The 22,768-nt window shown below is 48.3% G+C and overlaps 1 protein-coding gene across 2 annotated transcripts in view; it reads right to left on the reverse strand.

Annotated features, from left to right (window-relative positions):
* Positions 1–8,066: 8,066 nt before the first annotated feature.
* Positions 8,067–22,768, reverse strand: part of MCU (mitochondrial calcium uniporter) — a 163,194-nt gene continuing 148,492 nt past the window's right edge. Inside the window, exons 4-8 of one of the 2 annotated variants that reach the window (XM_065407431.1) lie at positions 22,309–22,413; positions 15,651–15,811; positions 14,636–14,839; positions 12,222–12,338; positions 8,067–9,879 (exon numbers count right to left, since the gene is read on the reverse strand). In XM_065407431.1, the coding sequence (XP_065263503.1) occupies positions 9,802–9,879; positions 12,222–12,338; positions 14,636–14,839; positions 15,651–15,811; positions 22,309–22,413 (665 nt within the window). In that variant the 3' untranslated portion in view covers positions 8,067–9,801. Of the gene's footprint in view, positions 9,880–12,221; positions 12,339–14,635; positions 14,843–15,650; positions 15,812–22,308; positions 22,414–22,768 lie in introns of both variants that reach the window. The other variant, XM_065407429.1, reaches the window with a different exon arrangement.

A 22,768-nucleotide genomic window follows, 5' to 3' on the forward strand; every position in this document is an offset into this window, starting at 1 on the left:
CCGCCAGGTGCACCTTGACTGACAAGGGTGCCAGGCCCTGGGCTCTAAAGTGAAGGAGGTAGTCCAGAATAAACTGGATTGGGGTGGCCACCGGGGAAACGCCCCGCTCGTCCGCCCATCTGGAAAACCGAGACCACTTTGCCATGTAGGCTCGGCGTGTGGAGGACCGCCTGCTTTCTAGGAGGACGCACTGAACCCTTTCTGAGCATGTCCTTTCCTCCCTACCTAACCATTGAGCAGCCATGCCGTGAGGTGGAGTGCCACTAGATTGGGGTGGAGGAGGTGGCTCTGATCCTGGGACAGCAGGTCCGGGCGGGATGGCAACGGCCACGGCGGGGTGACCGCCAGGCCCATGAGGGTCCCGTACCAATGCTGTCTGGGCCATGCCGGGGCAATCAGAAGGACCCGGGCTTTGTCTGTCTTTAACTTTTCCAGGACCTTGCCGATCAGCAGGAACGGGGGAAAGGCATAGAGAAACTGGCTTGACCAGGACAGGAGGAAGGCATAGGAGAAAGCGCCCCATTCCAGCCCCCCCCTTGGAGCAGAACCAGGGACAGGGATGGTTCTGCCGAGTCGCGAACAGGTCCACCTGGGGAATTCCCCACACTTGGAAAAGTCTGTGCACCACCTCTGGGTGGAGAGACCACTCGTGTTGAGAGTAGAAGTCCCTGCTCAAGTGATCCGCCCGCGCGTTCCGAGCGCCTGACAGATGGAAGGCCTGTAGGCAGATGTTGTGGACTACACAAAAGTCCCAGAGCCTGAGGGCTTTGTGGCAGAGGGCAGAGGATTGGGCCCTGCCTTGCCTGTTGATGTAGAACATCAAGGCCGTGTTGTCCGTGAGGACCCTGACTACCCCGCCCTCCAGGTGCGAGCAGAAGGCCATGCATGCCAGCCATACCACCCTGAGCTCCTTGACGTTTATTTGGAGGGTCAGATCCTGAGCCGACCACAGACTTGGGTCTGAACGTTCCCCATATGGGCTCCCCATCCCTGGTCCGACGCGTTGGACACCAGTTCCAGCGACGGGGCTCTGACCCTGAATGGGACCCCTTGGAGCATGTTTCTCGGGGAGGACCACCACTGTAGGGAGGTGATCACTGGCTCGGGTACAGTGAGGACTTTGTCCATCCTGTCCCTGGCCTGGGAGAACTCCGAGGCCAACCAGAGCTGGAGGGGCCTCATCCTGAATCTGGTGTGACGGACCACGTATGTGCACACTGACATGTGACCCAAGAGCTGGAGGCACGCTCTGGCTGTTGTCACTGGAAACCTTGTGACCGTGTCGATGAGCCTCTTCAGGGTCGCGAACCTGTCCGGTGGGAGGGATGCTCTGGCCAACGAGGCATCCAGGACCGATCTGATAAACTCTATGCATTGTACCGGGACTAATGTGGACTTGGTGTTGTTTACCAACAGGCCCAAAGTGGTGCACGTGGACAGAAGGAGCACCACGTGATCCCACACCTGCGATCGGGAGCTGCCCTTGACCAACCAGTCGTCCAGATAGGGGAAGATCTGGACCCCCCAGTGCCTGAGGTAGGCTGCCACCACCGACATACATTTCGTGAATACCCTGGGGGCACTGGACAGGCCAAACGGGAGGACTGTAAATTGGTAGTGTGCCTGCCCCACCGTGAAACGGAGGAAGCATCTGTGCCCCTCAAATATATGAATGGGGAAGTATGCGCCCTGCAGATTGAGGGCGGCGTAGCAGTCCCTGGGATCCAGGGAGGGGATGATGGAGGCCAGGGAGACCATGCGGAACTTGAGCTTCACCATGTACTGGTTCAGGCCTCACAGGTCCAAGATGGGCATGAGCCCCCCCTTTGGCCTTCGGGATAAGGAAATAGCGGGAGTAGTACCCCTTGCATCCCTGGGTACCGCTTCCACCGCTCCTAGGCCCAGAAGCCGCCCCACCTCCTGCTCGAGCAGAGCCTCGTGCGAGGAGTCCCCCAGGAGGGACGGGTGGGGTGGGGTGGTTGGGTGGGGAGGAAGTAAACTGGAGAGTGTAGCCCCAGGAGATGGTGTTGAGGACCCATCGGGCCGAGATCAGCTATGACCACTCTGGGAGGAAAGCACACAACTGATTGGGGAATGGAAACTTTTTTGAGGGTGGATCCCTGATGAGAACTGGCAGGGCACCCCCGGGCGTCCCATCAAAACCGCCATTTCCCTGCTTGCTTGTCCTTGGACCCAGGCTGGGGGGCGGGCCAAGACTGCCTCTGTGGGCGCCGCTTATAGTCCCGTGACTTCTTATAAGCGGTCTCGTATTTTGAATGGGTGGCCTGAGCAGGAGTCTGCTGCGGCTTGAACTTAGGTTTAGCCAGAGCCAGAACATAGAGACCCAGAGTCTGGAGAATCGTGCTGGAGTCTTTCAGGCCATGCAGCTTTATATCCGTTTGTTCCACAAACGGAGCTTTGCCGTCAAACGGGAGGTCCTGCAGGGAGGTCTGCGCCTTGCTGGACAGCCCAGAGAGCAGGAGCCATGACGCCCTTCTCATAGACACCACGGAAGCCATGGACCGCACGGCTGTGTCTGCTGCATCCGAAGCTGCCTGCAGGGTTGCCCTGGCAGCCGCTGTGCCCTCCTCCACCAGCGCTTTGAACTTCTTCCTGTCACACGCCTCGAATTTGGGCAGGGAGCCCCACAGATTGAACTCATACCAGACCAGGAAAGCCTGGTAGTTTGCCACCCGTAACTGGAAGCTCGAGGACGAATAAATTTTTCTTCCAAATGAGTCCAGCCTCCTTGAATCTTTATTTTTCGGGGTAGGGGCTGGTTGGCCCTGCCGTTCCCTGTGGTTGACTGACTCGACCACCAGGGAGTTAGGAACAGGGTGGGTGTATAAGTATTCATACCCCTTGGCAGGTACAAAATACTTGCGTTCTGCTCTCTTAGAGATAGGGGCCAATGAGGCCGGGGTTTGCCACAGGGCATTTGAAATTTTCGCCACCTCTTCATGGAGAGGAAAGGCCACCCTGCCCGGTGCCGAGGACGACAGTACGTTAAACAGGGAGTCCAAGGGCTCCTCCATCTCCTCTGCTTGGAGGTGGAGGCTTGATGCCACCCTTTTTAAGAGTTCTTGGTGGGCCCTAAAGTCCTCCTGTGGGACGGAGGGAGGAGGGGCCGTAATCACCTCATCCGGGGAGGGTGAGGAGGCTGGCGTGGTACTTTGTGTGTCCACTGGCACCGGAGGGTTCACCACCTGGTTGGTCTCCGGGCACGGTGCTGAGGATGTATGTCCCACCGACTCCTTCCTCGGAGGTCTGGAGAGGGAGGCCGATGGTTCTTCTGAGGCTTCGGCCACCGAGCGAGCCCCCACCAGGGCCTGTGTCGGGGGCCACGGTGCTCACTGGTACTATTGGACCGGCCACGGGGCCCGGTGCCACTGCACCTGCTGTGGCACCAGCAGAGCCAGCTGTTTGGCCTGGCTGGCCTGGCCCATTGATGGGCAACTACGAAGGGAGGCTAGGCTGACGTATGACCTGCTGCTGTCCCTGGACCGGGAGGAGCGGCGGTGCCGGGAATGATGCCGACCACAGGACCGCGATCCTGATGTGGAGGACCAGTACCGTCAGTAACAGCTGCTCCGCGATCGGCTCCGGCGGGTGGTCCTGCAACGGCGAGACGCCGGCGATCGACACCCAGGGCTGCGGAGGTGGTGCCGTGGGGGGGTCCTGGAGCGAGACGAGGAACGGGAATGACATCGATGTTTTTGCGATAGCCCCTCCGAGACGAGGACCTTTGGCGTCGTCTGCCTTGGTCCCGGTGTTCGCTCCTCGAAGCAGAGCAGTGCCGAAAGTCTTGGTCAGACAGAACCCAACCAGACAGCCTGGTGGGCGTTGAGGGCGATCCATGTGGACTTTGCCCTGAATGGATGCTGGGCGGCGAACGGCGTCGGGAACGTTCCCTCGACCAGTACCTAGCCGGGGGTGACTGCAGAGATCCCAGCGGCAGCTTGCCTCTGGAGCGCAAGGCCGACATCGGTGGTGCTCCTGGTACCGGCATGGACATAACATCTCGGGCCGCCTGCAGGGCCTCTGGTGTGGAGGGCATCCGGACATCCAGGGAGGCCTGCTCCGAATGGGCCAGGCTACTCCACTCAACTTGAGTCGGAGGCCTAGAGGCCGGTGGGGATCAAGGACTGCCCAACACGGGTCTAGCCTCTGTCCCGGGTTTACTCCGGTGCAGCGGTGAAGAAGGCCTCTTCCTAGCCTTCGTGGCGTGCCCCGTGGACAGAGAGCAGTGCCAACTAGTGGATGGCGCCGAAGCGTTGCCGCACACCGACACCACGGTGCCCGGTGCCGACTTGGAGCAGCACGTCGGAGCTGGGGTCAGCACCGACTCCATCAGAATAGCCCGGAGCCTAATGTCCCTTTCTCTCTTGGTCCGAGGCTTAAACGACTTGCAAGTATTGCAGCGATCGCGGAGATGGGTTCCCCCCAAACAGCGTAAACAGTCTGCGTGCGGATCACTCAACTGGCATAGATCGCCTATAAGTGTCACATGACTTAAAACCTGTGGCACGGGGCATGCCCCGGCCCGGGCACTCTAGCTAAACTAAATAACTAACTAACTACAGGTACTATACACTGAATGAACAAGCAGTTTTGGGGACGAGCTACAGCAAAGCTGGAGCAGAGCAGTTCCAAAGCACCTTCACTGGCGGCAAGAAGGAACTAAGGGTGGGGAGAGCGCGCAGCGCACCTTATACCGCGCCATGGAGGCGCCACTCCAGGGGTCGCTAGGGCGTTCCCCTATGGGTACTGCTAGGGGGAAAACTTCCGGCACCAATGTACATGGTGAGCCTGCACACCTATTGTGGAATACACAAGAACCATCCTTATAACACATGAAAGTTAGATGGAAACACTACACCAGTGGCTGTTTGAGCTAATGAAATCTTTCACTGCAGAAATGATCCTGGAAGCAGGGCCGGCTCCAGGCACCAGGCAACCAAGCACATGCTTGGGGCGGCACCTGGTAAGGGGCGGCCAATCTTGGGGTGGCGGGGGGCAGCACGGCGCAGCATTCCAAGGGGGGGGGGCGCTCCGGCGGCGCGGCGCTCGGCAGGGGGGGGGGGGCGCGGGGCACGGCGCTCGGGGTCGTGGGGGGCGGCGCTTTTTTTTTGCTGCTTGGGGCAGCAAAAAAGTTAGAGCCGGCCCTGCCTGGAAGGCCTGAGAGCCCCTGGCTGGCAGAAGGTGGAAGAAAAAGCAGATCAGCACTTCCTGATGCAGGGAAGCCATTGAAAGCCTGACACATGCTGTAAGATCCCCATCCGCAGTTAACTGGAGGATGTGTGCTCCAGATAAGCCTGGACATGGTGCCAAGATTAATTGAGTGTGTGTCAAGGACTTCTACTTAGATAGCTCTTGTTTCTGTAAACAAGCTGTCCCAGGACAGAGCACTCATGCTCCACCTAGACTGAATTCACAAGATTTTAAACAGCCCTTCATTTGGCATTACTATGGAACTTAAATCACACACATGTGAAGAAAAAGTAATCTAAATTTAAAGGTCACATTAAGATTAAAAACAAAGTGTTGATGAGGCAGTGCAGTCAGCCTTGAGTTTAGGATGCTTGCGGGGGGGGGGGGGGAGGGGGGGAAGGTGTTATTCCATTCCCCATTTGGCAAATATTCTATTGGAAATTCAATTATACTAATTAGCACCTACACAGCATTCATCCATAAAGATCAAAGCACTTTACAAGGTAAAATAAGCATTATCCCAATTTACAGATGGGGAAATTGAGGCACAGAGAACTTGAACTTGCCCAAGATCACAGAGCTAGGCAACAGCAGAACTGGGACTAGAACCTACCTCCTATTTCAGTATCCTGCCCTTTGGATCATGCAGGCAAGGCTACAGACTGGTACCTGCCTCTAATGCTCTAGATTTGGAAACCAAAATTTGCCACCCTTCTTATGTACATCAAAGAATGCTCTGGTCTGGCCTTCTGCACTTAAGGATCTAAAACAAGGATGTCAGTGTGAGATCAGGAATGATTATTTAGGGTGAACTGGCTAGAGTTTCCTGGATTCAGTGGCAACATTGTGTTATGGGAAATGCTTACCATTGCTCTTTTTAAAAAATTAAGTTTCTAGCTTGCTAGAAAGCAAAATTCATATTAAGGCCACTGGCATACACACTCTAACCACAAATACAGCATGGCTTTCAACTCAAACAAAAATATAAAGAGTTAAATAAGATGATCCAATAGCTCAGTTAGTAGAGGAAATCTAGCTGCTTTACTTGATGGGGTGTGGTACAAGATATCCTGGGACAACAACAGCTTCAGGATCTCTTACCAGCAGCCTAGGGCAGTTCTAGCATATTACAGAAGAGACATTGGAGTTTGTATGTTAGAGAAGTGTGAACTGCAAAGGCAGTTGCTTGTTATAAAATGGATGACTAACAGCTGGTCTATGGAACAACATCATTGCTACCTATAAGGAGAGGGGAAAGGTTAGAGGCAACTCTGGATGGACAGACCTCCAGGTTAGGGTCACCCGGGGCAATGCAGAACTTCAATACCATCTCTCTTGTCTAGGGGAGGGGTATAACACTCCACTCCCTAAAAACACACTTTTAAAAAGAACAGTCACATATCTTGGAAGTGATAAGCACAGAGCCTATTGTCTCAGCAACTGAGAATGAACTTGGGAGACAAAGGAGCAGATGAACTAAGGCAACAGTTCCCATAATTGCAGCTGCTTCCATCTTGCCGGTGACAAATTACACTGGAGCTGGTGCATGCAGTGTTGCATTAGGCAAGGTTGTCTATGCTTAAATTGGTAACAACTAGAAATTTCATTACTACCTGTTTGGCTTTTAAACAGAAGAGAAAATACATGCAAAAAAGTGCCAGGAGCTCTGAGTTTTTTGGCACTTCTCAGACTGTAACCTGGTAACGTACCCTCCTCCATGTGTCAATCAGATGTGCTTTTTGGTGGGGCTAATGGGCAGGGAGAATTATTCAGGTAAGGACAACTTGCAGGGAACTGAGACTTACAGGAACACCAGAACAGACAACCAGCCCAGTAGAAGATTGTAGAATCAGTAACTTCCCCTCACCTCCTCCTTCCCTTGCTCTGACTCTCCTCTAGCATGATAAAGGAGGTAGGGAAAAGTTCCTTCATAGTATTTCCATGCCCTGCGACTAGGGATTTTAGCTTTTAGTGGCTACCAGAAGTAGGCCCAGTATACTTTTGGATGCCACTTCTGCCCAGTTCTTTATGTAAAGGATGTTCCAGATGGGTGTGTCTAGAAGAGGGAAGGGACTAATCTAACTACAGTATTGGAAAAAAGTTGCTGTTACCGTACAATTAAACTTTATAAAAATTGACCGCAATTACAGATAGGTAAAAACAGACAGACACTTTCAACCTGCTTTTAAATCCTAAAAGGGGCTGTGTGTGTGAATACTAGTCAATAATTTATTCCACAATCAAACAGGAGAAAATCCTCTGGAACCCAGTGTGTTGAGATTGTAACCAGGATAAACGAAATACCCTGCTAATTATGATCTTAACAAACAGCCATGAATAGCAGGTAAATGTTTGTGTCAAACAAACTGCAACACAGCCACTAAAGTCTTAAAAGACTTTAAATCTCTGAATGCCCAAATCCAATGTAAAGCCTTTAAAATTAAAAATGCTGGGATAGCCTGAGGTCTAAGGACACAGGTTGCTGCATTCCAGATGAGCTGCACCCTGGATATATTGTTATGCTGGAGTTCCAGCTTGCCAAGATGTCCTCTGATTTCCTCAACCTCTACAGTGACGTATACTGTTCACAACAAAGGTGGTAACATTTGCACAAAGCTTTTACAAAAGCACTATTGATGGATCTCATGTGTGACATAAGATGGTGACAGCTCCATTTGAGTCTGAACAGGAAGGTTGGGGTCTGCATCAAAATGGCCTCAAATGAGATAAGGTCAGGGAAATGCAATTTGAATTAAAAGAAATAAGGGGAAATTAGGAGTTCAGCTGCAGTCTGAGGGACGCTCCCCCCTCAACTGGGGAAAATAAAGTTTTTTAAGAACACTTGAGTTCAAAAACTGAATAGTTATTTATTGTTCCAGAAGTACATTGCTTTATACATATTTCATAAATGATACAGGATTTTACACATGTTCAGTTTTTTTGTTTTTTTTTTTTTAAGTAAGGATTTTTCTCCATGCCCCTCCCTTACCCCAAACACACAGCAAGGTTTCAGCTACAAGACTGTGTTCATTTTCTTTCCCTTTAAAACTCGGCACGCAAACAGGATAAAACAGGTACAAAATAACCCACATAATGTAATTAAAACAAAAAGACAGGGAAAAGGTGGGGAGAAAAAATTAGAAACATGCATCCATTCAGTCCAACATGCCACCAAGTGAGGAGAGGCAGCAACAATCCCATCTGTTTTTCCATATCTGCAAGGCACCTGGCATCTTAATATTGGTTTGGTTTTTGTTGTTGTTCTTTTTTTAAACATGGTTCTCCAAAAACTGGAGCCTCTCGTCAAGACACAGTGAGAAGTAAGAATGAACTGTCAAGAGAAACCCTCATCTTTTCTGTGTATTACGTGTGGAGCTTACAAATCAGCTAGTTTCAGGCAAGGTGGAGAGCAATGTGTCGGTTTGCCAACCCCAATGTCTTTTTTTAAATAAGAATGGGAGATGCAACTAGCCACCCCTAAGAAATCCTGACCCGTGGCCATCAGAGTTCATTGAAAGCTAGCTAAATAAGGGAGCGGGCTAGCAAATCGAAGTGGAATTCTGTATCTTTTGCTACAGGAACCTTGGCCTTCGACAAAGCCTACAGATATAGCAGTGTACCACAAATGAGACCATTTATCCCATTACACAAGCAGTCGAACTTCATCAAATTTAATTATTCCCATTCTGAAACTGCTTGGTTAAGTAAGAGTCATGATTCTGAGTCAATTTCCTAATCTTTGAAACCTTCAAGGTTTGGTCATCCAGGTGGCTACCAGATTTGGGGTGGGAAAGATGAAAACCTTCCTTCCTTAAGACTGAGTATAAAAACTCTCATGCAATGTTGCCATTATTTCTAGAAGTAGCTCTAGAGCACTGGGACACTTCGCACTTGAAGAAGGTATTCAGGAATAATCCAGAGTGTCCATTATCAAACATTTAGAACAAAGAGTTCCATTTCTGAATTGGATAAAACTCATCAGTGTAACAAACAAGTAATGGAAGAAGTCAGTGAAGGGAGTGGGGGTGGGTAGGGGAAACTCATGATTTTCAGTAGAAAGCAGTCTTGCAGTAACTTTACAAAAAAGACACTAGGTCTGACCAGGACTGTGTGTTAATGGTGATGGAGCTCATTGTCTGTTCACCAGCCATAGCTCCAGATGGCTTGGTTTTTTGGTGCGTTTTGTTATTGGAGTGTGTCAAAAATCAAAAAAGGAAAATTTAAAAGAGCTCAGCAGGCTGCTGGTGCATTATTGAGAGGGAGACCCTGCAAAGCTGGAAGAAGACAGCCCCCCAGCATTACATTCTCATTATGAAAACCCCCAATCTTGTATTTGTACACCATTTTCATCCAGATACAAATGCTTGCATGTGACAATATTTGCCAAGCCCTTTGAGGCTAACATTCCACGATGCCCGATCTTCAGATTTCAGAGATTTTTCCCCCACGGTCCTTTTTTGTTTTAAATTAAAGGTAAAAACCCTCCACCCCCACACTACCTCCCCAGCTTTCACCTGCAATGCTTTAATTAAAAAGGCAAGAGCTATGAACAGGTTTTCTTTTTGCTGGGATTCAGACATTCTTTGCTGATCAGTCTTTATCATCGATTTGCTGGACAGGCAGGTGAACCTGCAGTGGGTCTCGAAGTCTCTTAAGATCCAATTCTGCCTAAAAGTAAAGATAAAGTATAAAGAACAGGTTTCTTAAACATCTTCATCAGTGCCTGCCCTCCAACCCCCAGGTGCCATAAGAGTAAATATCCAAAGAGAAAGTCTTAAAGTCATAGTCCTGAGTATCAGCAACAGCTATTCTGGTCATTATAGTCACTTACTGAAGGTTTTCTACACCTAGAACACTACTCATCTGTTCTGGTATTCAACCATTACAAAATTAACTTAACAGAAGCCAGAATCCATTGAGACAAACTAGTGTATTAAAAAACAAAACAAACAAACAAAACAATACAAAAGTCAAGGAACTACCATTGTGTAGTCTTTGCAAAATGACACTCAACAGCTAGAATCTCTTCTGAACAGGGACTGTCATTTTTTCCTAAACCACCTGTAACCTCCTTGGGACAGGTGATGTGCCCTACATTTCTGTTAATAAATCCACCCTCTACACCAATGCTGTTATATAAATTAGTAGTAGCAGCAATAAAAGACATCTGTTTTTTCAAGTTGTCCTGATAGAGGACAATCTGGTACAGCCACAGAGTGAACTGCTCAGACTTGCAGGTTCACCAAGTGGTACAGTCACCCACAGGGGTGGCAGGTTTGTAGAAATTTTGGTGGTGCCCAGAACCTGCCCCCACCCAAACTCCACCCCCCCAAACTCCGCCCCCCACCTGCCCAAGGCTCTGGGAGGGAGTTTGGGGATGGGAGGGGGTGCAGGGGTGAGGGCTGTGGTTGCAGATGAGGGATTTGAGGTGCGGGAGGGGCTCAGAGTGAGATTAGGGGTGTAGGGGGTGAGGGCTCTGTCTGGGGCTGGGAATGAGGGATTTGGGGTGTGGGAGGGGCTCTGGGTGAGAGTAGGAGTGTGAGGGGGAGGACTCTGTCTGGGGCTGAGGGTTGGAGTGCAGGGGGATGAGGGATCTGGCTGGGGCTGGGGATAAGGTGTTTGGTGTGTTGAAGGGGCTCAGGGCTGGGGTAGAGGGTTGAGGGTGCGGGGGGCTGAAAGCTCTGGGTGGGGGTGTGGGCTCTGGGGGGGAGGCAGGGCTGGGGATGAGTTTGGGGTGCAGGCAGGCTGCTCCAGGATAGGGGCCAGAGAGGAGGACTCCCCCCAGCCCTTTCCCTGCTGGCAGCAGCGAGCTCTGGGGGAGGAGCCCCCCTTTTCTGCCCCCCCCAGCAGCACACTCACCCCCACCACTGTCACTGCATGTGCTCCTAGGGCCTCTCTCAGGTCCAGGAATCTCCCTCGCCTCCTCCGTGGTGGGTGCCAGGGGGGTGCTGCGTGCGCCTCCTCCCCTGCTGTTGCCCCTGACTGTAGCCTCACTGGGGGTGAGGGATGGGGCTGCCTCCTTGCCCAGCATGGGGCAGGAGCGGTGACCGTGGGCAGGGGCCCCCCCCTGTGCTGGTGGAGGGTCCCGCCGGAAAAGGGAAGGGCAGGCTCAGAGTCAGTCTGCCCTGGCAGTGGAGATGGGGGGCACTAGGACCCTGCGGCAGCAGTTGCTGCAGGGAGGCAGCATGAAGCTGCACAGAAGAGACAGTGACTCTCTGCTCCAGGTCCCTGGAAGGCAAGAGGGGGCCAGGGGACACTCGGGGGAGGCATGGGGGGGCGGCAGGTGGAGCTGGGGGGGGGGACACCCAGCCCCAAATATTGGTGGAGCTGGGCTCCTGGGCTCTGAATATTGCTGGTGCCCGAGCACCACGTGGGTATAGAACTCACCGCCTATGGTCACCCAGTAGCACTCATGGAATTACATAAGAGTGGTAAGGAAAGCAAGAACCTATAATCAGGCCACATACTGAAAGTCATTGTAACCCTCCGACTATCTTCTAAAAGCACCTCCCACCCCCATTCTAGATCAGCAGAAAACAACTGTTGTCTACTATACAGGGCTCTTGATGATCAAGACACACCCAGGGAGACGAACTGAGTGGATGAAAAGTCTTCAGCCCTTAGTAGAGCCATAGTGTGTAGGTGAACAGAAGCAGAGAAAGGAGGAAATCTAGACTCAGACCCTCTGAGGCATGAAGTGCTCCAACCATCTCTAAAAAGATGCAAGGTTTGCCAATAGTTTCTCAGAAGCCCTTACAGATGCATGGCTCCTTTTTCAGACTCCATCTTTGAACAGCAGTTGCACCCGTTTCCTTACGCATAGCACATGCCAAAATACTAAACCCAACTAACGATTTATTGATGGCTGCGACAAGAAAGTAGACTGGAAACCCAAATTAAGACAGAGACTATCATTCTACTTTTGCTTGAAATGCACCCATCAATAATGGTTAAAAACACAAATGGGGGATGAGTTATTTCGTTTTTACTCTGGCAAAACCTTGAATTACCTGAGCAATTGCATCCTTGAGTTGATTGTATTTCTCTAGGTCAAAACGTGTCTTTTTGGCTCCTTTATGGAAAAATAATAAGTACTGTCTGTCTCTGGCATCTGGGTAAACATACTCCTGGAGAGAGAGAGAAAGAGAGGGGAGCAGAGCCAGGGGATGAGAGGCAGAGATAAGAATTAAAATTCCAACCACAGGCTGCTACTAGCTCAGCATACATTAGATGTGCTTTTTGGGGAGGAGGGGCTGAATTGTTACTGGTGATTGAAGTGTGGGTTTGCTTGCTAAATGCAAGCAGTCACTCCACTTCTCCAACACTTACCTGTCTCTGAACCTCAATCCTGACTTGCAGTAGCCCCCCATATGCCCTAAATTTGGGACGCTTTTGAGAAGGAAGAGTTAAGTGTGCCAAACCATCAAACTGTGGGGTTATTCTGGGATGCTGGCATATGCGCATGTGATGGGGTGTGCTCCCCCACACTGGCATGCAAGAGCTGAATTAGGCCCAGATGGGCCCAATCAACTAATTAGGCTGCAAAGGGGAGCTTTAGGCTAGAGACAGGTAATTAGAGAGAAGTTCACCAGCTAGGGTGACCAGATAGCAAGTGTAAAAAATCGGGACAGGGGATGGGGGGTAATAGGTGTCTATATAAGAAAAAGCCCTGTTCATGTACTGCAAGGGGACAGTGCTGCAAACTTCAGTGCAGGAGAAGGTAATATCAGGATTGTGCCTGGTACTGATGTGCTTGGTACAGAAGTGAGTAGCACTGAAGACAGCTGTACTAGAGAACCTGGTACCATAATCACTAGTGCTGAAGACCCTTGATTCTGAGCTAATCCCAAATGCCCTGGGCCTTGATTTCAATTCTCAAGGCAGTACCAGAGCTCAGATCAGGCCATAGAGCCTCCGTTGAATGAGAAAGGTGAGATGACTTAGATCTCTTCTTACTGGGAATTCCTGTTGGGGATCTGCCCCTGCTTTTCCTTTTTTGTCTGAGGGCTTAGATTTAACAATTCTAGCTGAGTCCAAAGAAGGCATGGTCTTCAAAGACAAAACATGGGAGCTAATGGATGTGGAAGTCACAGGGCACTAATGGACTGAGATGAAATTTATCCAGAAGATCTGCACTGCCTGGATTGAAGGCTGGTTGCATGGAGCAGTCCAATGAACATTTTCAAATGTGCTTTTCTAGCTTTTAGATCCTTTTAGAAAAGGACTTGCACATCACCCACATGTCAGGGATGTGTCCTTCCCCTAAACAAAAAAGACATCTTATATGCCCATCATTTATTGGAACTGCCACTTTGCAAGCGGGGCAAGACTTAAAAGGCAGGAGGCTTAGGGAGGGGACATTATTAAGTTCCAGTACTGGCAAACTCCTGATCAGAAAAGAAAAACATACAAATTAAGAAATGTATAAAAACTATCAACATGTTGCCAATTGGCAACTACCAAACTATCTCAACCTAATTAACTCTAATATGTACACAAATATTTACAGAAAAGCAAGAAAGGGATGAGTAAAGAGGTAAACACTGAGAAGCTCCATCTTGGAGCCCTGGGTGGTGAGAAGGAACCAGTTGGGTCCACTGTGCTTCGGTACCCTCTGTACAGGAGCACAGGAACACTCAAAGCATATGCATGGTCCTAGTGGATACTGCTGACTGCAAGACTCTGATCACATGGGGGGCACATGCACTTACAGTGGAATACATATAGACAAGCATTTGAATAAGAATGGCAGATCTTCAAGCAGGTGAGTATGAATAGGTTTTTCTACAGCCTTGGAGTGCTGAGAAAGGGGGCGCAGACAGGCAGAAGGGGCAAGGAAGTTGGTCAGACGGAGAGGGAGCTGGATGGGCACTACAACTATTGTACTTCTCATCCATCCCCTCAAAGTGCTGCTCCTATTACTCCTAGAAATACATAGGAGCTCATAGACATGAGAAATTACCCTACTTCCCAAATTAGAAAGAATTGGGCAGTAAAACCAGGAAAAGAACCAATCGAACACATTCTTCTAGCTTTCCTTCTGTGCTCTATAAGGTAAGGACCCTCCTTGATCTACAGGAATAAGGCTCCAGGCTGATCTAATTCCAAGTTATTAAAAGCTAATCACATGCACAGAGAACACCTACTGATATCTCTGTTTTATCATGGCGGACTAATAGTACGCTCCTCAACCAGCAAGATAATGCTTCAGTTATGAATAGCTAGTGCATATCCAGTAACAGATGAGGGTAATTTTCATGTTCATGCCACCAGTAGTGAATGGGGAAGTTTGGTGTGTGTTGGGGGAGAGAAATAAAGGTATCGTGAAAGGGGGCAGGAAGGTGTCCAAAGGGCATGCTTTTCAAAGCTTTGCATAAGCTAAATCTGTCATTAAGACGATGACAACACAGAGGACAAGTCTTACCTGACGTGTCATTACGAAGTAAGCATACATTGCCATTGCACTACCATAGGTGATAAAGTAGGTGACTGGCTCCATAATGTCCCAAGAGTACTCCCACCAGGTGAGTCGGGCCAGAATCCCAAACTGAGTGGCCATGTAGGCCAGTCCACCCCACAGAACCCAGGTGGTCCTCTTCTCTGCTTTTCTGCTGATTTCCATCCTGACCTGCTGGACACAAACAAACAGTTTTGTATTCTCAATACCTTATGGGGTTGAGACAGTCATTCTGAGATCAGGTAAAAAATAAAGGTATACTTTCTACGAAAGTGGTTAGAGTTTACAGGTGCTTGATTTGAGTGTTACAGTTGATGCAGAAAGAGCTCAGGGAACACAAAACTAACTCTAGCCTCTTTTGGGTCAACATCTCACATATTCACTTTGCTTAAATTATAGAAACTTAGCCACGGCACCATTTATATTCTTGTCAGAAATGTAGATGACTACGTAGGTATACAATTGTCATCACTATGCTGTTGGTGTGTGCTTTGATCCACTATTTTCAGTCTTTGTCTTTTAATATGTTTTATACTAATGGCTGCTCTGGAGATTGTTACAACTACTTAGGATATATCCTACTTTTACTGTATCAAAATATTGCTTTGAAATCAATATGGTTCAAAATATTTATTAGCCTGTCTTGTTTGCTTTATTTGTGTTTTCTTCCTTTCTCTTATCAAATTAAATAAATAAAATGGTTTAAAAATGAAAACACTTTTTGCAAGAATGTGGGGTCTTGGTGTCTGGGGCCAATTTGGGAAGCGACCATGTTTCAACTCTATGCAGCGATACTATTTATTTCTGTGAAGACGATAGACATGGCTTTCCTCTCATTGAGTGAGCCAATCTTTACGTTTCAAATGGTTTTTAAAGCTTAATGTACAATTAGTGCCACCATTTAAGACAGACTTCATTATAACCATGAAAGTAAATGGGTTCAGTGGATAAGTAGATTTCCATGGGAGATTTCACATCTCACCTTTTCCAGGGGTGCTAGCTGCTCCTTGAGGTCTTCTAGCCGCCCAATCAACTCCTTTTCCTTGTTCAGTTGGTGTTCCTCAATGCACAGAGTGGTGTACAGCTGCTGAACCAATGTCTTCACATCATTCAGCGTGGTTGCATCTTCATGGCTTAAGAGGTCTAAAGAAAAAGGAGACTGCTTTATGTGCCTTTATCCACATTGGTTATCATGTACTCTTCAAAACAGCTATGGGATTCCAGGGATTTGCATTAGTATCTATTCGGCTTGCAGAGAAAATTTATGGAACAGTCTATTGGAGAGCTGCAGCACTCGAGTTTTAAGCAAAGTTATGAAACTTTCTAGGAAGAAAGCTACACTTCATGCTAGATGCACCTAAAAACTGATACCAACGGCTATACTGCCTTATACCCAAATATTCCAACATAGCCAATTAACAGAATAGTCTTTATCCCAACACCAAATATGGAATGCTTATTAAAAATCAAGCAAGCCAATAAAGGAGAGTCATATCTAATTAAATACTAACTAGTATATATTCCATGCAGAAAATCTCAATAATTTAAACATTAAAGTTGAGAAATCAAGCACTGTAAAGCCATGAAAAGCAATGTTAAAAGATTGGAAGCTTAATTTTAATTCTGCTTACTTGTATTATGGCTGCCTTAAAATATGTTATCCAGTGTTAATTTGTCAATACAAGTTAGAACAGGGGTGGACAAACTACGGCCCAGGGGCTGCATCCGCCCCTCTAGACGTTTTATTCCGGCCTTCAAGCTCCCGCTGGGGAGTGGGGTCTGGGGCTTACCCTGCTCTAGCTGGGGATCAGGATTGGGGGCTTGCCCCGCTCAGCTCCTGGAAGCAGTGGCATGTCCCCGCTCCGGCTCCTACCCGTAGGAGCAGCCAGGGGGGCTCCGCACGCTGCCCCCACCCCAAGCGCTGCCCCCGTAGCTCCCATTGGCTGGGAACTGCAGCCAATGGGAGCTGCAGGGGCAGCGCCTGCGGATGGGGCAGCGCACAGAACTGCCTGGCCGCGCCTCTGCGAAGGAGCTGGATGAGGGACATACTGCTGCTTCTGGGATCTGCTTCAGGTAAGTGCCACCCGGACCCTGCACTCCTAACGCCCTCCTGTGCCCCAACCTCCTGCCCCAGCCCTGATCCCCCTCCTGCCCTTGAACCCCTCGGTCCTAGCCCAGACCACCCTCCTGCACCCTAAACCCCTCATCCCCAGCCCCACCCCAGATTCCACACCCCCAGCTGGAGCCCTCACACCCTCCTGGACCCCAACCCCCAATTTTGTGAGCATTCATGGCCCACCATACAATTTCCATACCCAGATGTGGCTCTCGGCACAGACACCGACTCCGTGGGTGCTCCGGGGCTGGAGCACTCACGGGGAAAAAATTGGTGGGTGTGGAGCACCCACTGGCAGCTCCCCACCCCGCCTCCTCCCCTGAGCGGGCCGCCGTGTCCTGCTTCTCCCCCCTCCCTCCCAGCGCTTGCGCCGCAAAACAGCTGTGTCACGCGGCAAGCCTGGGAGGGAGGGGGGAGGAGGAGGAACGCAGCGTGCTTGGGGAAGAGGCGGGGCCAAGGCAGGGATTTGGGGAGGGATCCAATAGGGGCAGGGAGGGGGCAGAGTCGGGGGCGGGGCCAGTGGGGGGCGCAAGCACCCACTGGCGCCAACAAAAGTTGACGCCTGTGGCCCTCAGGCCAAAAAGTTTGCCCACCCCAGAGTTAGAATGTATATAAACTTGTATACAGTAAATTGCAGTATACAATCTTCAGGTTTAGCTTGTTTTGTAGATTTTACTGAGACTTGGAAACCAAGCTAAGTTTGAAAAATATCCATTCAGTAAAAACTAAAAAATATTTGTAGGTTTAACACCAGCAGCTCCATTGTAAGAGATGGCTCAATATTAAGCCACACTTCTCATCTTTCATTTAGATCAAAGATCAGCAGACTGTTTTCTTTAATGTAAACAATAAATCACCTTTTAAAAAGGAAGTAGCTTCTACCTGAATGCTTGGCTGAAAATATCTTTTTAACTCAAGTTTGTGGTTTCTTGGCATTTATTTTCTAAAATATATTGAAAGAGTATTTGTAAAATGAAAATACAGCTGAAAAGTTAGATGAAACTTAATGGTGGAGATTGTTGGTGAATAATAATTTTACCGCCATCAGCTAATCAAGGAATTCTCCCTAGGAGAATGAGCCAGAGTTGGAAATTTCAATTTGCATAGCTGATCCTAGACTCCATCTGAACCAGCACTATTACTGTCTGTGCTACCACATGGCTGAGCTGTGTAAATTTAGCAGGTCAAGTGTTAGGTCTAGTCGTCATCATCATGTATTAGAGTTGCATGAACTGTTCTACACTGGGACAAATAACTTCTCCTCTCAACACAGAAAAGTATATAATGGTATATTTGATTTAACAAAGGGAAAAATGAGAAGTTAATGGGCAGATTAACTTTGTATAGTGTCTTAAGACTGGTTGAGAAGAGCTTGGGGTCCCACTGGTTTATGGTTAGGAGACACGTTCAAAGTCTCACTCATTCCTTGGACCAATAGGGGTGTGGGAATGTGAGGAGGGAGATTCAGTATTCAGAGAGGGGAAATTACCCCTTCTGGCTCATAGACTCATAGACTTTAAGGTCAGAAGGGACCATTATGATCATCTAGTCTGACCTCCCGCATGATGCAGGCCACAAAATCTGACCCACCCACTCCTGGAATAATTCTCTCCCTTGACTCAGCTGTTGAAGTCCCCAAATCATGATTTAAAGACTTCAAGTCGCAGAGAATCCTCCAGCAAGCGACCCCTGCCCCATGCTGCGGAGGAAGGCGAAAAACCTCCAGGGCCTCTGCCAATCTACCCTGGAGGAAAATTCCTTCCCGACCCCAAATATGGCGATCAGCAGAACCCCGAGCATGCGGGCAAGATTCTCCAGCCAGACCCACATTGACCATTGATACTAATTACCAGCGATGGCACGTTATTGACTTATTGACTAAAATCACATTATCCCATCAAACCATCCCCTCCATAAACTTATCAAGCTTAATCTTAAAGCCAGAGAGGTCTTTCGCCCCCACCGTTTCCCTCGGAAGGCTATTCCAGAACTTCACCCCTCTGACGGTTAGAAACCGTCGTCTAATTTCAAGCCTAAACTTCCCGACGGCCAGTTTATATCCATTTGTTCGCGTGTCCACATTAGTACTAAGCTGAAATAATTCCTCTCCCTCCCTGGTACTTATCCTCTGATATATTTAAAGAGAGCAATCATATCCCCCCTCAGCCTCCTTTTGGTTAGGGTAAACAAACCGAGCTCCTCGAGTCTCCTTTCATACGACAGGTTTTCCATTCCTCGGATCATCCTAGTAGCCCTTCTCTGTACCCGTTCCAGTTTGAGTTCATCCTTCTTAAACATGGGAGACCAGAACTGCACACAGTACTCCAAATGAGGTCTCACCAGCGCCTTGTATAACGGAAGCAGCACCTCCTTATCCCTACTAGAAATACCTCGCCTAATGCATCCCAAGACCGCATTAGCTTTTTTCACGGCCACGTCGCATTGCCGACTCATAGTCATCCTGCGATCAACCAGGACTCCGAGGTCCTTCTCCTCCTCCGTTACTTCCAACCGATGCGTCCCTAGCTTATAACTAAAATTCTTGTTAGTCATCCCTAAATGCATCACCTTACACTTCTCACTATTAAATTTCATCCTATTACTATTACTCCAGTTTACAAGGTCATCCAAGTCTCCCTGCAGGATATCCCGATCCTTCTCCAAATTGGCAATACCTCCCAACTTTGTGTCATCCGCAAACTTTATCAGTCCACTTCTACATTCGGTTCCGAGGTCAGTAATAAATAGATTAAATAAAATCGGACCCAAAACCGAACCTTGAGGAACTCCACTGGTAACCTCCCTCCAGCCTGACAGTTTACCTTTCAGTACGACCCGCTGCAGTCTCCCCTTTAACCAGTTCTTTATCCACCTCTGGATTTTCATATCGATCCCCATCTTTTCCAATTTAACCAGTAATTCCTCATGCGGTACCGTATCAAACGCTTTACTGAAATCGAGGTATATTAGATCCACCGCATTTCCTTTATCTAAAAAATCTGTTACTTTCTCAAAGAAGGAGATCAGGTTGGTTTGGCACGATCTGCCTTTCGTAAAACCATGTTGTAATTTGTCCCAATTGCCATTGACCTCAAGGTCCTTAACTACTTTCTCCTTCAAAATTTTTTCCAAGACCTTGCATATTACAGATGTTAAACTAACAGGCCTGTAGTTACCCGGGTTACTTTTTTTCCCCTTCTTGAAAATAGGAACCACATTAGCTATTCTCCAGTCCAACGGTACCACCCCCGAGTTTACAGATTCATTAAAAATTATCGCTAACGGGCTTGCAATTTCTCATGCCAGTTCTTTTAATATTCTCGGATGAATATCATCCAGTCCGCCCGATTTAGTCCCATTAAGCTGTTCGAGTTTGGCTTCTACCTCGGATACTGTAATGTCAATCCCCCCTCCTTTGTTCCCCTCCGTTACGCTGCCTCTATTCCTAAACCCTTCATTAGCCTCATTAAAGACCGATGCAAGATATTCGTTTAGACATTGTGCCATGCCTAGATTATCCTTAATCTCCACTCCATCTACAGTCTTCAGCGGTCCCACTTCTTCTTTCTCATTAAAGAGGTGAGCAGATGGACTCCAAAGGGAATTCTCCATTGACTCATCTGTTCAGAGACAACTTTGACGTGTGAATTTAAATAGTTGGAGCTTTTGTTTTACACAGCTATTCATAGATTCATAGATTCTAGGACTGGAAGGGACCTCGAGAGGTCATTGAGTCCAGTCCCCTGCCCTCATGGCAGGACCAAATACTTCTAGACTATCCCTGATAGACATTTATCTAACCTACTCTTAAATATCTCCAGAGATGGAGATTCCACAACCTCCCTAGGCAGTTTATTCCAGTGTTTAACCACCCTGACAGTTAGGAACTTTTTCCTAATGTCCAACCTAAACCTCCCTTGCTGCAGTTTAAGCCCATTGCTTCTTGTTCTATCCTTAGAGGCTAAGGTGAACAAGTTTTCTCCCTCCTCCTCATGACACCCTTTTAGATACCTGAAAACTGCTATCATGTCCCCTCTCAGTCTTCTCTTTTCCAAACTAAACAAACCCAATTCTTTCAGCCTTCCTTCATAGGTCATGTTCTCAAGACCTTTAATCATTCTTGTTGCTCTTCTCTGGACCCTCTCCAATTTCTCCACATCTTTCTTGAAATGCGGTGCCCAGAACTGGACACAATACTCCAGTTGAGGCCTAACCAGCGCAGAGTAGAGCGGAAGAATGACTTCTCGTGTCTTGCTCACAACACACCTGTTAATACATCCCAGAATCATGTTTGCTTTTTTTGCAACAGCATCACACTGTTGACTCATTTAGCTTGTGGTCAACTATAACCCCTAGATCCTTTTCTGCCGTACTCCTTCCTAAACAGTCTCTTCCCATTCTTGTCACCCAGCTCTGAAGGCAACGCTGCTGCCAGCAGCAGCGGAGAAGTAAGGTTGGCATATTGAGCATGGGGAAGGGGTGGAGGCACAGAAATAACAGAGGGGGACAGAGCATGCAGAAAGAGAGACGGGGACGAGCATGCATAAGGAAGAGGAATCACAGTGGGGGAGAGGGGAATCACCAACAGGGGCAAGGGGGAGCTGGGAGGGGTCCGGTCCCGCTGCCGTGGTTGTCCGAGGGCTCCTAGCGGCAGGCTTGCTAGCACCGAGCTGAACTGTGCTGGGGGGCAGCAGGCGATGTGAGGTGTGCGGGGCTGAACCTCGAGCTGCAGCAAGAGGCAGCAAGGGGCTGGAGTCCTCATACTCCTCCCTGGCCCTGTGTGGGGGCAGGGAAGCCTCCATGCTTCTGTATGTGTGCCCACAAGATGTAGAGCACAGCCCCCTCAATTTTCTGACTAGCCCAGCTCAGCCCCCCCACCAAGAAGTGGCTGGTGCCGCCCCTGTTTGCAACCCTTTATACACTCTGCTTAGTTTATTTCACTGAGGGCTAGCATCATTCAGCTGTCAACACAGCTTTGGTAACAGAGTTTGCTGGTGAGATTTTGCTACCTCTACTGGCCACATAGGTAGTTGGGAACACTGTAGGTGCCACATTCAGAAAACAAATCTCCACTACTTAAGTGCCTCAGAATGGTGGAAAGGATTTGTATGTGGAGGGTTCTTCCAAACCAGATGACAGTAGTTTTAATAGAGGTCACATTTTGGATCTAAACTAAAGAGCTTAACACCCCATATTAAAAGTTAAAAAATGCTAAATCAATTCCACTAGTTTTCTTCATTTATTCCTCTATTAGTAGGGGTGTTGCTTGAGAACAGGATGGATATTTGTTTATAAATGTTTGATCCTATATACAATTATACAAACATTGAAGTTAGGACTTCAAGTGGATGATTACACAATAGGAAGATTCACTTTACAAATAACCTGTTTTTATACAAGTGTCCTTCACCTTTGAAATGTCAATTAGTTTGTGAGACTGAAGTAGCTCCTTAAATAACTAAGTGCAGAATTTGCTACTAAACATTTTTGAAATTATTTTTCAGATGCAACAAATTGGTTTTACCTCTCTTTGGTGGTTGAACATGGTATGTTAAGTCATTGATGACCAGTTTGAAGTCATCCAGTAGGAGGAGGTCTATGCCAGTTGAAGAGGCTACTCGTGTACCATCTGTAAGACAAAATCACAGATGGACTGATTAAGGATTAGGAAGAAAACATTCACTTGTATTACTGCAGTTAAAGAAGAAGCGGACATGGTTACTTATACAATTTCTGGGCTAAGGAAGTGTTCAGGAACTCTAATGATGTCCTAGTAGCTAGTACTCTGCCATACCATTCAAGATCTCCCGGTTTATATTCCTGACTTGGCAAGGACTAACTCGTTTTCTGAATCATTTATAGAGGAAAGTAATCCTTCAGTAGCGTGTGTGGTCTAGTAACTAGGACTTTCAGGAGCCAGTCATGTCTTGCTGTCAGTTGGATATTCTAACATGCTACCATGTTCTGCAATAGTACAGACATTG

Source organism: Emys orbicularis, chromosome 7 (genome assembly GCF_028017835.1).
Source record: "Emys orbicularis isolate rEmyOrb1 chromosome 7, rEmyOrb1.hap1, whole genome shotgun sequence".
NCBI classification, from domain to species: Eukaryota; Metazoa; Chordata; order Testudines; family Emydidae; genus Emys; species Emys orbicularis.